Genomic DNA, 14740 nt, shown 5'->3' with positions numbered 1-14740 from the left:
GCAAGCCGGGTGGCAGGCCCAGCTGCCGGCACAGGGTGGGAAGCCCCTCGGGCCCCCTCCCCCCGGGAGCCAGCCTAGGTCCCTGGGCTCTCGGCTGACTTCCCGGGAGGCAGGACAGAGCCAGTCTTTACTGGCTCAGGTCTGGAGCAGGTCTTCCCCAACCCAGTGTGCTGGACTACAACTCCCATGCTGACGGGGGCTGATGGGAGTCGCAGTCCCGCACATCTGGAGCACACTGTGATGCTCAGAAAGGCAGCATTTTGTGGTCTGAATCCTGTTTCTTCAGCTTTGATAGCCCCACGCACCCAACCGGGCCCATGTTTTGTCTGTGGGGAGGCAGGACAGTCCGACGTCTCTTGCCGGCGAGGCTGGGGCTGGGGCTCCAGTCTCCTCTTAGCAATGAAACTCACTAGGTTTGTACTGCACATTTATACCCCACCTTTTCCCCTTCTCAGGCATTCAAGGCGGCTTACATGGTCCTTCTCTTAATCTTTTCCCCACCACAACCACCCTGTGAGGTAGGTCAGGCTGAGAGTCCGCGACTGGCCCAAAGTCACCCAGTTGGCTCCATGGCTGAGCGGGGACTCGAACCCAGGTTTCCCGAGTCTGCATCCCACGCTCTTAACCACGACACCAAACTGGCTCTCTCTCTTGGGTAGCTTTGGCCCAGGCGCAGACTCTCAGCCCGGCCTACCTCGCAGGGTTGTTGCTATGACAAGAACACAGCGAAGAAAGAGGGTCACATAAGCCAGAAGGGGTTCTTTGAAAAAGGAACAAAACGGGGGGGGGGGGGTGTGCAGGTGATCGTGAATACACAAGAGCAGGGTGTTCATTGCAGCTGGCTTCATCTGAAGCGCCCACCTTCTCCACACATCGGTTCAGCTCTTCGCTGAGCGTCTCCTTCTCTTTCAACAGTTTCTCATTTTTCACAGTGATGCAGGAAATCTTGTTCTGGAGGTGCGAGAGGTCAGGGCACCTGGGCAGCTGCAGGGACAGAAGCGTTGCTGAGCCTCGAAAACGGAACCAGGGGCTTGCCACCTGGCGGGGGGGGGTCCTTTGGAGCACCCCAACTGTTTCGAGGAAGCGAGCGCAGCCCGGGGGGCGAGGGGCCACCCCTCGGGGCAGGGCACCCGCCTTACCTGCTTCACCTTCTCCAGGTCTTCCTTGAGGAAGTGGTTCTCCTGCTCCAGAGCAGAGGCGTGAGCCCTGAGCTGGGACAGCTCCGTCTCCAAGGACGAGACCAGCGCCGAGGACTGGGGGCAAACCACAGCACGGTCAGACTGGGGGCCGGGTGCGCTTTCAGCTTGGCTACAGCAGGAAACGGCTCCTCAGAACATGACTTTCTTCTGCATAGCTGGGAACAGCCTTTGCAATTGCCTGGGGGTGGGGGGGCACCTTTGTGTGGGTCAGAGGGGCCGGCGTGGGGTGCAGTGCCTTGGCCAGCACTAACCGGCCAAAGCTGCAGGTTAATTGTGGAACGGCCACCAAGTCACTCGGCCTTCCTCAACCCACGCCCCCCAGATGTCTCAGACTACAATGCCCATCACCCCAGCCCAGCCAAGGCCATGCTGGCTCAGAACGATGGGTGTGGTAGTCCAATATATCGGGAGGCTGCCCGGCTGGGGAAGGCAGAGTTCTCGCATTCCTTGCCGAGAGAGGTCTGGGGTCTCCAATCCAGGCAAGCCCCTGGCTCAATGGGGCCAATCCTGACCACCGGCAGATCTGTCACCCGGGTCACTAAGGGCACTTAGACCTGCACAGGGCCTTTCAAAGGGCCTCCCCTGCCTGAACGCAGGTCTCAGCAGTGACAACGGCCCCAGAACAGGGCGATACTTCTGCCACGGGGCAGAAGGGTGAGGCGGGCAGGACCGAGTGCCCGAGTTGCCGTGGGGCCTTCCCAGGCTGTGGCAGAGGCGAGAGCCGGCCCCGGCGCTCCCACGGCTCAGGCTCGGCCTCGGCAGGGTCCGTCGGTGCTCGCCGTACCTGAATTTTGCAGTTCTCCAGCTCTTCCAGCAGCCGGGAGCCTTCTCTGCCCCAGTCCTCCGGCGCAGCCCTCCCGGCCGCCTTCTCCTTCTGCCGAAGCATCCTCACGAACCGCTGATTCAGATCGTGCGCCTCCGCCTGCGTGGGGGAGCTCTTGCGGCCCAGTTCGGCGTTTTCCAGTTCCAACTGCTGGTTCCTGGCTTTCAGTTCCGACGCCTGAGGAACGGACGGGAGCCCGGCATGAACCAGCGGCAAAGAAAGGCAGTTTCCAGCGGCCGGCCCTGGGAAGAGGGTGCCTGCCCCGTCCCAGGCTGCTCCCTTCCCCTTTGCAACAGCAACTCGCACGGCTGTCTCCGGGGCCGGTTCCCATTATCCCCAGCTAGCATGAGCCATCCTGGCCTGGATTATGGGAACTGTAGTCCAACCCATCTGGAGGGCACTGGGTTCAGGCCAAAGGTGGGAACAGTGCTGACGAATGCTGCTCATGAGGACTCAAAGCGCTCGGGATCGGGCTGGAACCCCATGCCCTGAGCCCTCCGGCACTGACCCCAAAGCAGCCCCCTCACCCCTTGGTCCTGGCCCAGGGCCCCTCCTCTCCCTCAAAGCTTGAAATTGTGTCATGTATAAAGTACTGTTACATTGTTCCTCAGTTTAAAATATGTGGGGCTGAAAGCAACTTGCTGGCTGGATGCAGCAACCATGCAATCTGGAAAGCCCCTTTTTTTTAATCTGCACGGTGTGTGCATTCAAATAAGCACCAGTTTTCTTATGCACCTCAAACTTTCGAAGCCGAGAGCTGCGTCTGACAATCAGCGAGCATGAAACCGGGGGGGGGGGGGGGGCATGTTCCGATTCCTACTTGAGCCCTGGCAGAGCAAACCGGCTCAGCTTTCGCCAGAGCGCAAAGATGGTCTTTCTGGAGCTTCAGAACATCAGACGAGGCCTCTGGATCAGATGCGGATCCAGGCGGTCCAGTGTCCCATAAATGGGGCCGTCAACCACGGGAACCCACACGCAGGACACAGATGCACGGCACCCTCCCATCCATGTTCCCCTGCACCCAGTGCATAAAAAGCATACAGTCACCGGGACGAGCAGCCCCCAGTGGCCGTTTTCTCCAATGAGCTTGTCCAACTCCCTTTTAAAGCCACCCGAATTGGCGGCCACTTCCCTGAATTCCAGTGATGCTCCAGGCGAAGAGGCCCTTCCTTCGATCTGCCCTGAATCCCCCCCCCGCTAACGTCTCCTTTCCCCCTTTCTCCACACCGTGCATCATTCGGCACCCCCCCATCGCTTCTCGCCTCGCTCGCCATTCTTCCCAATGAAATCATTCCAGCTGCTTCCGCATCTGGAGGAATTTCGTTGCCTGGCCACCAAAGACACAGAAAGAAGCTTTGCCTAAAAGCCGAGAGACTCACCTGCTGCTTCAGATTCTCAGCCATCTTCTGCACGGCTGCTTTCTCCTTCTGCACAGTTTCTACTTTTTGCCTAAAATAAGCAGAGTGGACAAAACGGTGATTGTACGGTGGACCTTGGGAGGGAGGTAGAAAGAATTAGCAACCATAATAGATACATATCAAAACAGCTAAAACCAGTGCTGACAAAATGGTCAGAAATCCCTGTTACGGCAATATATATGACCTGAATAATGCTCCCCCCCCCCCGGAAAAAAACCCAGTAAAATTTTGTGTGCACAAGAATGGTTTAAAGCCTCATTCCCCTGGGGGCATGTAGAGCAGGGCTGAGTGACCCGCGCTGCTTATGCCTCAGCACTGGCTGTGCCGGCTGGGGCTGATAGGAATTGCAGGCCAACGTTCCTGGAGTCCCACAGGCTGCCCACCCCCGATCGGGGGATGCTTACCGGAGTTCTTCTCCATGCAGCTCCCTGGACTGCAGGCCGGACACGCTCCCTTCCTCGGTTAAGAAGGCCACCTTGTTCTTCAAAGCGAGGTTTTCCTCCCTGAGATGCTCAGCCTCACTTCTGGAGCGGGGAGCAAAAGACGCAGCCCTTTGAGGTGCTTGAGGTATACGGGTTCCTCCTGCCCGGATTTCTGTGCCGAGCCGCGTGCACTGCTTTGGACACCAGCCCAGCGTGTTCCACGTCTGGAGGGAGCCCCTCCCCACACAGGGGCTGGCCTAGCAAGACCCCCGAGAGCCTTCCAAGGCGAGCCGCACGCTGCAGGGGATTCTGGGCGTGTGGCCAGCCCAGGGCAGCCAGGGGCCAGCCCTGTGGGAGTTCCCTCGCTTTCACAACACCAGGGCCCACCAACAGGAGCTGGATGCCACGTATCGGCTCGAGGAAGAGCCTGCATCCTCCCGTGGCGGAGTCTGCAATTTGCGACCTCGAGCTGCCGTAGCTTGTGCTTCCGAATGTACTGGACTGCAACTCCCATCATACCGGCTCAGATTGACGGCAGGTGCAGTCCACCACCTCTGCAGGCAGCAAGCTAGGGCAGGCCGCCCCCCCCCCCCCCGCCCCGCACAAGGCAGCTCTCCCTTTGCGTTCCTGCAGAGGAGTCCAGCACTGTGAGGTAAAGGGTGTAACTGCTAAATAGCCAGGATCTGGAGACCCCGTGGCTCCACTCTCGCTTCCTGCAGGACGCGTGAGAGAATCATGGGGGACGCAGGCCAGACCAGTTAGATCACGCCAGTGGCCTCGTGGATCGAGCACCCCGGAAGAGCCCCCACACACCGCAGCAGGGGAAGAAATGCAACCGTGGAATTGTTCGGCAAAATGCCTCAGCCCCAACGGCTTTCTACTGACGAATCCCTCGTAAGATTCCAGCCACATGAAAGAGTTCCCCAGAAAATCTGATGACACCTCATCTGTTAATATATCTAAAGCTGATATTCCTGTGCATGGGATCTTGGTAGGCAGAACAAGACGGGAAGAAATGGAAATTGGCTGTTTTGCTACTGGTGGAGGTTATGCACACTAAAAGGTGTAGAATTGAGGTGCGGCAGGAAAGAGCAGAAGAGTAGAGGGGAGTAGAAGAGTAGAGCAGTACTGGCACGAGGAGGTCTCCAAAATATTCGCACAGGCAAGTTGGGCAGCTGCTGACGGACCCACCAGTCACCCCCCGCTGACCCTTTGGAGACGTGCCCCCCGATCCACAGCGCCCGGCTCCCCCTCCCCAAAAACACAGGAAAGGTGACTGGTTTCTGTCAGAGTCCCAGAAGCTCTTCTAGACAAGACTACTCTATCTGTTAATGCAAGTAGTACGGAGAAGTCAGTAGGAGCGATTACGAGGAGCCGAGCGAGGCGTTAGGTGGTTAGTTTCAGAAAGCTGGGCAAAGCAGCAGAATCTGGGCTGCGCCAAGACTTCTGCGTTACCTCAAGGACTCGAGCCGCCGCTGCTGTGCGGCACAGGTGTTCTGCAAGCCACGGAGGGCCGTGTTCAAGCCGTCCTTCTCCTGCGCGTGCGTGCCCTTCTGCCTCAGCAGCACGGCTATTTTCTCCTTGAGCTTCCTGTTCAGTTCATGGAGGCCCTTCTTTTCCACCTCCGCCGTCTCCTTGGCCGCTTCCTCGCTGCGGCCAGGCCTGCCCCGCTTCAGGGCCTTCAGGTTCACCGCAAACTCCTCCAGCTTCTCCAGCTGGCTTTGCAGAGCCAGCTTGGAGCTCTGCAGCTCGGCGTTCTCCTTAGCAAACCGGCTGCGGCCCTCTTCCAGCTCCCTCACTTTCTGCAACAGCTGCAAGTTCTCCTCCTTGAGGACCAGACTTTCTTGGTCAATTTCGACCAGCCTGCCCTGCAAGCTGGCCAGACTGGGCAGGTAGCCTTCCAGCTTGCTGTTCCGTTCCAGCAGCTTGATCATCTCGGCTTTCAGGACCCGGTTTTCCAGCTTGAGTTCTTCTGGCAACCGCAGACCCTTGGGCTGAGCTCTGAAGCAAACGTCCTTCTCGGCCACTGTGCCCCAAAGCTCCGGCACCAGCTCTTCCAGCCCTCCTTGCTCAGTCCCAGCCCCTTCCCTGAGGCTGATCTCAAGCGGAGGAGAAACGTCACTCATCTCCGCAGCCGTCAGTTCAGCCCCCAAAGCCTCCACAAAGAACGATTTGCTTCTGGTGGAACCGTCCGCCGTTTCCCAGTGGGATCCTTCCTCACTCCGTTCACTTCCACAGAGCAGGGGCTTCGGCTGCGGGATGGTCTTCAAGATCTCCTCGAGCTCCTTCTGGACCTGGGAGGCCATATCTTGTCGGTCATGGGCTGCCCGGTCGCATTCTGCCTCCAGCTGAGCAATCCGCTCTTGAAGCAGGCGCTGCTGGCGTTTGAGGGCTTCATTCTCTGCCCAAATGCCTTCACGGGCCTCCTCCGAGACAAGGGAGGTCTCCATGGTTTCTCCAGAAAGGGTGCCTTCCAATCGCCCATCTGACGCTTGCATCCCATCTTCTGATTCTGCTGGACAGTGGCCTTCGGTGGTGCTATTTAGGAGGTGAGAGTCCACAAATGCTTCCGGAAGCAATGGGACGAACCCAGGGGATGGGCTTGGCCCCCTCGCCGGCTCTTCCAGTAACTTACCCATCCCAGGAGGAGCTGCTCCATCACTTCCTCCTGTCGTCTCTGGAACATCTTCCTGGGCTGAGAGAAAGCTTCTCGCCTCTCCTGCCTCCTGGGGACTGGCAGGCCCTGGAGAATCACTCTTGCACGTTTGCGTTTCTTTGTTCAGAAGGACTAAATTCCTCTGCCGTTCGGACAGGTGCTGCAGTTCCCGCTGGGCCTCTTCCATCTTCGCTCTCAGCGCTCTTTCTTCTTCTGCAGCCTTGCGGAGGGCCTCTTGCTTCAAATGCTCCACAGACGCCAGCCTGGAGTTCAGCAGTTCCTTCTCGTGCACAGCTCGCCGCTGTTCTCCTTCCATGGCAGACGTCTCTCTGTCCCTCTTCTCGAGTTCCGCTTCGTGGCTGGCTTGGATTTGCGCCAGCCTCTCCTGCAGCGCACCCTCTTGCGCCTTCATGTCCCGCAGCTCCTTCTGAAGCTGCCCTTTCTCCAGCGCCAAGGAGTTGGCCTGCTCCTTGAAGTCCTTCTCCAGGCGCTCCCTCTCTTGGGCGAGGGCCGCAGAAACGGCCTTCTCCTTCTCCAGCATTTCCCCCCACCGCTCCTGGGCTTCAGCACCTTCCTGGGCTATTTCGTCCCGCTCGAATTCCCACTTGGATCTCTCCTCCCCCTGCAGCTTGGCGAGTTCCCGCAGCTCGTGCTGGTAGCGCTCCTCCAGTCCTTTCACGGCGTCCCCGTACTTGTGCATGAGTGCCTGCCGCTCGGCGCCGAACTGCTCCTCTGCCCAGGACAGTCTTCTGCTAAACTCACTTTCCATTTCTGTCCTATATGTGGTCAACACAACATATTACTGAAGTCTCTACGAACACAGAGAATTGCAGACCAGTTAATGCACTAGTCCTCAGGACAGAGAATTGCAGACCAGCTGATGCACTAGTCCTCAGGACAGAGAACTGCAGGCCAGCTGATGCACTAGTCCTCAGCCTTTTCGAGCCCTGGAACTTAGCTTTCACCTCTGCCTGCAAGAGAGAGCCCACGTGCCACTTTTGGCCTTGTATCTTGGTTTCCTAATTTTATTCACCCCCTCGCACACTGGTTTTTCCCTTCCTGCTCCCTTTTGAAGAGCAAACAACCCCATGCTTTAAAACATGGACCGTGTGGCCTCGGGCTACCAGATAAAGAGAAGCGGGGGACTGGCTTATTTAGCAATGCTGCGTTTACCCAGACGTTCCATCCGAGCAGCGCAGCGGGATGCATTTGGACAGATGACGGGGGGGGGGTGGCCTCGTTGGAGGGGAAGAACCGAAGAGGGGCTCGTATTCCCTTTGAGATGCCGAAGGGCGGGCAAAGGCTCCCGGCCGAGAGCGCGTTAGAGACGCATCTGCAGCGTCAGGGCTGCCCGCTCTGAGCTCGGACTCCAGCTCGGACGAGGACGGGCCAGATCCACTGGGCCAAGGCTGTGGAAGCAGAGATGCCGGGAGCAGCCCACCAGAGGCCTTGAGCTAGGGACCCCTGAACCGGGCCGCCAGGGGCCCTCTGGGCTCTGCATACGAGAGACTCACACCCCAAGTTGGCCCGTCGGTGAAGGCAGCAAATTTGGAAGGAACTGTCTAAGCCTGGGCTGAAGAAGCTTGGAAGAAGGGTCCGAGCTGGCCTTGGGAGGCTATCCTGAGGCCCTTCATTTTCCAGCAATTTGGCGGCTTCAGGGCCTTCGTACTGCCCCCCCCCCCGCCCGCCATGGTGTAGCACCTGGGACTACAGGCTTCCAGGTAAAACAGGCTGGAATTCTGGCTCCGGCATTTGCCTTCCTCCACCCCCCACCCTCCCAAGCGGCCTGTGGCCCTCGGGCTGCCGCATCCTGTTCTAAACCGCCAGCCAGTTTCCTTCCAGGCTGCCCTCCCTCGGGGACGCAAGCAGAGCTTCGGGAAGCCCTCGAAGGGACCCAGGCTGTGGCAAGTGACTCAAGAGGAGCTTCCTGGATGGGAGAGCAAGAACCAGGGAGCTCGCGCAGCCCAGTCCATCCACACGACCGAGCCAATCCGAGCCGCCAAGAGCAAGGGCCCAGCGAGTCCCTCAACGAACGTCAGCCGGGCCGCAAGCGCAGGGCGTTCGTCTCCCCCATCGCCGGCCACCTCGCAGGGTTGTTTGGGCTGCAGTGGAGACTAGGGAGGGCATCCAACCCCTAAAGGTACGGCGTGGGACTGGGACACCGGAAATCCAGGTTCGAGTCCCCACTCAGTCCTGACGCTCCCTGGGTGACCTTGCGCTACACAGGGACTCTCAGCCCAACCTACCTCACAAGGTTTTTGTGGAGAGGATGAAATGGAGAGGAAGAAAAGCTTGTAAACTGCTTTGTGTTCCTTGCAAAAGGAAGACAGGTGGGATATACATGTAAAACAATGATATCCTATTTTGATTTTATTATATTTCTATCGCATTTTGATTTTAGTATGTTTTCTGGTTGTTTGCTGTTGTTATTTATATTTTTATATATTGCACTGTGGGTGGCATACAAATGCGATAAAGAAATAATTAATAGATGGCGCTGATGCCACCACCTCAACCAGATTCTCGTTAGCAACGTTGTAAAGATTTGATACCTAACAGGTGCTTTTTCTTAATCTCTATAAAGCATTCAGAGAACGAGAAAAGACAGGTGGCAAAGGCCTTTATCCGTGGTGAATACGGGTGCGATGACACCCCCACAATGAGAGCCAGTGTGGCACAGTGGTAAAAAGACCAGGGAGGTCCGGGTTCGAGTCCGCGCTCAGCCACGGAGCTCACTGGCTGAGCGCGGACACAGCCTCTCAGCCCAACCTACCTTGCAGGGCTGTTGTGAAGATAAGACTGTGAGGAGAAGAATTATGGAAGCCACTGAGATTTCCTTGGAAGGAAAAAGGGTGTGGTATAAATATAACAAACAAACAAACCCTGGCCTGGAAGCTTGTGAATTAAGAGTACTTCCAACCAGTCCAAAGTCCCAACGGTGGATGCGGTTGGTTGTGAGGCAGGGAATAATTCAGGCTTACGCAGAGTCTGATGGAAAACACCGCATCACGCGGCCGTCGGCCCCCTTGGTCCCCTGCGGAAGCCGGCCCAATCCCGGCCTCTGACCGGCTCTTCCTGGGTCCCATGCAGAGCTTGCTTCCACTGCCAGGAGCACCCCAAGAGCAGAAGGGGGGAGCTCCTGCCAAACCCCGGCTGTGATTTGCACCCCCTGCAAAAGAGCCCCTTGGCCTGGGAAGCCCCTCAGTGAGCAGAAGGAAATGTGGGGCCGAAGCCCGGAATTTATCCCCCCCAACCACTGGGATCCGCCCCTGCAAAGATCTCGGGGAGCACCGACGGATGCGGGGGAGCCTGCTCCCGCCAGCCGGGCGAGCCTGAAGGTCCCTGTGGGAGGCGGAAAGCCCGGCAGGCGGCGCCAGTCCGCACCTTTGCTGCTGGAGCTCCTGCAGGTGTTGGCCCAGCTGGTCCTGCTGCAGCCGGTCCTTCTCCAGGGCGTGCTCCTCCACCAGCCTCTGCAGCTGCCGCTGGAAGCCGTCCTCCAGCTCGGCCTTCTCCTCCCGGGCGGTCCGCGCCAGGGCCCGCATCTGCTCCTCCGCCCACGCCCGGGCCCGCACCAGCTCCTCGCGCTCGCGCCGAAAGGCCTCCTGCGCCTCCTCCAGCCTGGCCCGGAGCGCCCCCTCGTGCTGCAGCTGCAGCTGCTCCATCAGGCTGGCCTTCTCCCGCAGACACGCCTGCAGGCGGCTCTCCTCCACGCTCTCGCGGGGGGCAGCCTCCCGCCGGAGCCCCGCCAGCTCGCCCTCCAGCTCGGACACCCGGGCCTGCAGCTGCTCCGCCTGCTGCTCCAGGGCTCGCCTCTCCTGGCTGTGCTGCCGCCGGAGGGCCTCCTGCTCCTCCTCGCCGCGGGCCTTGGCCTCCTCGAGCTGCTTCTCGTAGTGGCAAATCTAGGCAGGGGGAGAAAAGCACCAGCAGGAGGCCTTTCAGAGGACTGCCTTCCAGAAGGACTTGGAGGCCTCTGGTGCTTGGGCTGCAACTCCAGCCAAGCTGGCCGTGCATGATGGAGCTGAAATCCAGCACCTCGCCAGGGATGCAAAGGGCTGTTCTAATCGTGCCGGAGACTTGGGCACAGCAAGGAGAGACGGGGAAGTCAGGGATTCAACGGCTTGCAAACCATTACAGGCAGGGTGATGGGGTGGGCAAAGGACCGGACCAGAACCAAGACTGGGTGGTGTGGAGGACACCTCCGGAGGACCTGCCCACCTCAGGGCTGACGTGCCCCTAAGGACATTAGAAGAGCCCTGCCGGATCAGACCCAAGGCCCATCCGCCCAGCGCGCTGCTCACGCAGTGGCAAAACAGCTGTTCACAGGACCCCTCCAGCAGGATGGGTGCAAGGCCTCCGCCTGCCCAAGGTCTCCAGCAACGAGCGTGTGGAGGCAGGCTGCCTCGCGTGATGTGGACAGCGCCCGGCCAGCAAGGCTACGAGGAGCCACTGACCTCCTCCTCCTCCTCCATTTGGAAACACAGAAACAGGGCGAGTCAGAAGGGGTCTCCCGGGCCATCTAGTCTGACCCCCGGCTCCAGCCAGCTCCGCTCACGACAAGCCCACCATGTGCATGTCCAGCCTATCCTTGAACACCCACACCGATGGGGCCTCAGCTGCCTCCTGAGGAAGCCCATTCCACACCCTCGGGGTCCTGACTGTCAGGAAGTGCTTCCTGGCATCCAAATTGAACCTTGGTTCCCTGAGCTTGGCTCCATTGGAACGTGTCCTGCCCTCCACCGCAGGGGAAAACGGGTCCTGACCCGCCTGTGCATGGCGCCCCCTCGCATACCCGTGCGCTGCTAACAGGTCCCCTCGGAGTCTGCTCCTCTCCAGGCTGAAAAGGCCCAGCTCCTTCCCTTGCTACATCCCTCCTGTGACGCGGGGCCCAGAACTGAACGCAACACTCCAGCTGCGGGCGCACCGGAGTCGTATGTAATTCAAGCCCCCAGCGCTGCCTCGGGGAGTGAATCCCACAGTCCAGTTGCGCATGGTGTGAGAAAGCGCTCCTATTTGTGCGCTTTCTCACACGATGCTCCTAATCCTGAGCATCAGGGAATCTCACCAGCATGAAGAGAAAGGGAGAAAGAAGGGAACCCGTAGGGAACCCCGAGTCCCTCCCACAGGAAGAATGCCCCACAGCCAGGGAATGGCCACAGACCGGCGGTGCCCCACGGGACGTGCCCCCGATGCAGGCCTGCTTTCTGCTGCAAAGTGTCTTCCAGAACGCCAAGGGACGCGCGGCCCAGTGGCGCAGCTTCCCTCTTCCACGCAGAGTATGGCGCACGCAGGGTGAGCGCCCCGATGCGGTTCCACTGCTCCAAAAGTGCCGGGGCAGCTGCAGCCGAGATCTACTCCTGGGCTCGCCGATTGCCGGGGCGGGAACAGCCAGCCTCCCGCCACAGTCCTTTCAAACCATCCCCACCATTCTGCACACACTCAGTGCCAGCCTGGTGCCCAACACACGCCAGTCCGCAGCCGCCATCACCTCCGGCTCGCGTGCCCAGCAGTCAGGAGAGCCCCACGCACCTGGGAGGAGGCCGGCTGGGAAAGGCTGCGGAGCAGCAGGGCGGGCTTCATCGCCACTCTCCTCCTTCTCTTCCTCTTCTTCCGCCCCTCCTGGGAGAGCTTCCAGTTGTGATTTTTAAAACATTTTGGCAAGACCCCGTTTTCCGGGAAGACTCTGATCTTTCTGTTGCCCCCTCCTGCGTCAACGTAGGTGGGCGCTTCCCCCACCTGAACGGCATCCCTACGCGAGTTGCAGGGGCAAGGAAAGGCATGTCCCAGCCAAGTGAGGAAGCGGGTCTGTCTTCCAGATGTGCCGGACTGCAATTCCCCGGGAATGCGGAGAGTTGTAGCGCAACACATCTGCAGGCCCGCAGGCTGCGGGTGCCGAGCGATGCGCAGGCCTCTTACCGTCTCTTCCAGGCCCTGTCGCAAGTTGCGCAGGTCGTGGTGGTGCTGCTCCTTCATGTGCTCAATGGCCATTTCGGCCTCAATGCTCATGTTCAGCGGGTTGCAATCCTCAGAAGCCGGTTCTAAAAAGGCAAGTTGGCAGAGAAACATGCGTCTTTGGGGCTCTTGTCCAGGGGTCTGTGGGGAAACTAACCGATGAGGGCCAAGAGGAAGACATGTTGAAACCCTGGAATGTTTACAGCAGCAAGCTGCAAATCAGCTCTGCAACATGTGGCTGTGAGAGCTGGACCATAAGGGAGGCTGAGCGCCGATGGATTGGGGCCTTTGAACTGGGGTGCTGGAGGAGACTCCTGCGAGTCCCTTGGACCACGAGGCGATTAAACCGGTCAGTCCTAGAGGAGATCAACCCTGACTGCTCTTTAGAAGGCCAGATCTTGAAGATGAAACTCAAATACTTTGGCCACCTAATGAGAAGGAAGGACTCCCTGGAGAAGAGCCAAATGCTGGGAACAATAGATGGCAAAAGACGAAGGGGACGGCAGAGGATGAGGTGGCTGGATGGAGTCACTGAGGCAGTCGGTGTGAGCTTAAGTGGACTCCGGGGGACGGTGGAGGACAGGAAGGCCTGGGGGAGTGTGGTCTATGGGGTCGCGATGGGTCGGGCACTAATTCACGACCAAACAGACAAAAACAGATGGGCAGAGGCTGCTGGAAGCTTGGCTGGCAGCTATGGCGTCATGCTTTGAACCTGCTTTTGCTTACGCTGCCCTGATTTCTCCTGAATCGTATCCAGGGATTTGGAACGACGGTTGCCAGGATCCGTCAGTGAGGGGCCACCTTGGGCACAGCGGACGGGAGCAGCAGGCCAGACCATCTGGCGGGCCCCAGGCAGGGGCAGCGCCGCGACACTCTCTTTCGCAAGAACTCCTCTCTGCCCGGTCGGCGAGGAGGTGTGCAGAAGGCCTCTGCTGCCTCCCGGCAGGCTGGCCTCCTGCAGTAGCCGCTTCAACGGCCCCGAAGGCTTAAAGCTGGGGGGCAGGACCGTCGGTCCCTCTGGGGGGGGTCTGGCCTTGAAGGAATTGCACTCGGGTGGGAGAGAACCACGGGAATGCGGGCTCGCCACCTGGAGAGGGCCCCGAGGAGGGCTCGGGCGGGCAGGTATTGTCCGTGGCTGCACCCCCTGCCACCTAGCCTGCGGAAGGCTGCTGGGGACCCCCGCCCCCCCCCCATGCTGTTCTGCATGCCGGCCCAAGTTACCTTGATCGCACTCCGCTGCGCCATGGCCCAGCTCCTCAAAGAGTGAGTTTTTCAGCGGAGAGCGGCCAGCTCTGCCTTGTGCCTGGAACGACTCCAGCTGAGACTGCAGCTCATCGATCTGATCTTGCAGCTCCTGGGCGACAAGAGGGGCGCTGGCAGCCCAGCCCAGCAATGGGGCAGCCCCCCCGCCACAGTTGGCCGGGGCAGCCATCTTTTGGGGGTGGCCGGGCGGGGGGCAGCTGGCCCCAGTCCTCTTCAACACCGAGGAGGAGAGGCAAACAAGGTGCTTTAAGAGCAGAGCCTTCGCCTTTCTACGGCAGTGTGTGGCGCTTCGTGCAACAGCCTTGCGAGGTAGGACAGGGCCATTGCCCCGGGGTGGTGGTGAAGTTAAGCTAAGCAAACTGTGGCTTGGCCAGTGGCATCTGGCCAGTTCGTGGCCGCAGGGAGACGCGAATCGGGGCCTCGCCGATGCCCTCGCTTTGCCACTGCGCCACAGCAGCTCTCTTAGAAAAGAAAGCTGGGGCTGGAGGCACCACCCCGTTCGCAGCCGGGGCAGACCAGCCCACGGCACCCGGCACCCGACCTGCGCCCCTTCGCAGCGCGCTCACCCTGCACTGCGCCTCGTGCTTGTTCTTCATCTGCATCAGCCGCTCCTCCTGCAGGAAGAACTCCGCGCTGCCAGGATCGAGGTCCCCGAACTGTGGCCAGAGACACACGCTCACCTGTCGGCTCCGCATGAACAGCCAAGCCAGCTAGATAGTTTCTGCCTCGCTGATGTGAGCAGTTCCAGCCGGCTCGGGGCGCAAAGTCTAACGTCTTTTGCTGGACTCTGGCGCAGGGAGCTCTGGGGCAGCCAATCAGTGGCGCCTCCTGGCTTTTAACAAGCCAAGCCAGGCCAGGCCAAGCCAAGCCAAGCCAAGCCAAGCCAAGCCAAGCCAAGCATGCCAACTCTGGCTGGCAGGAAGTCTCCACTGCCTCTGCTATGAGAGAATCTGTTCATGCCCACCTGCTCAAAACATTTTCACTAAAAATACTAAAAGTTGAAGCGGAGT

At 59.5% G+C, this 14740-nt stretch overlaps 1 protein-coding gene across 4 annotated transcripts in view; it reads right to left on the bottom strand.

Annotated features, from left to right (window-relative positions):
* NIN (ninein) overlaps positions 1-14740 on the bottom strand; it is a 99965-nt gene that overhangs the window by 17690 nt on the left and 67535 nt on the right. For all 4 annotated transcript variants that reach the window (XM_044436327.1, XM_044436324.1, XM_044436325.1 and 1 more), the window contains exons 13-22: positions 14297-14386; positions 13689-13821; positions 12432-12553; positions 9903-10417; positions 5318-7294; positions 3845-3964; positions 3402-3471; positions 1984-2199; positions 1140-1253; positions 862-984 (exon numbers count right to left, since the gene is read on the bottom strand). In XM_044436327.1, coding sequence (XP_044292262.1) covers positions 862-984; positions 1140-1253; positions 1984-2199; positions 3402-3471; positions 3845-3964; positions 5318-7294; positions 9903-10417; positions 12432-12553; positions 13689-13821; positions 14297-14386 — 3480 coding nt within the window. The remainder of the gene's footprint in view (positions 1-861; positions 985-1139; positions 1254-1983; positions 2200-3401; positions 3472-3844; positions 3965-5317; positions 7295-9902; positions 10418-12431; positions 12554-13688; positions 13822-14296; positions 14387-14740) is intronic.

The sequence above is a fragment of the Varanus komodoensis genome, unplaced genomic scaffold (assembly GCF_004798865.1).
Source record: "Varanus komodoensis strain SLA01 unplaced genomic scaffold, ASM479886v1 scaffold3, whole genome shotgun sequence".
Classification (NCBI taxonomy): Eukaryota; Metazoa; Chordata; class Lepidosauria; order Squamata; family Varanidae; genus Varanus; species Varanus komodoensis.
The sequence above is the reverse complement of the archived record's forward strand: the minus strand, read 5'-3'. Positions and strand labels throughout refer to the sequence as shown.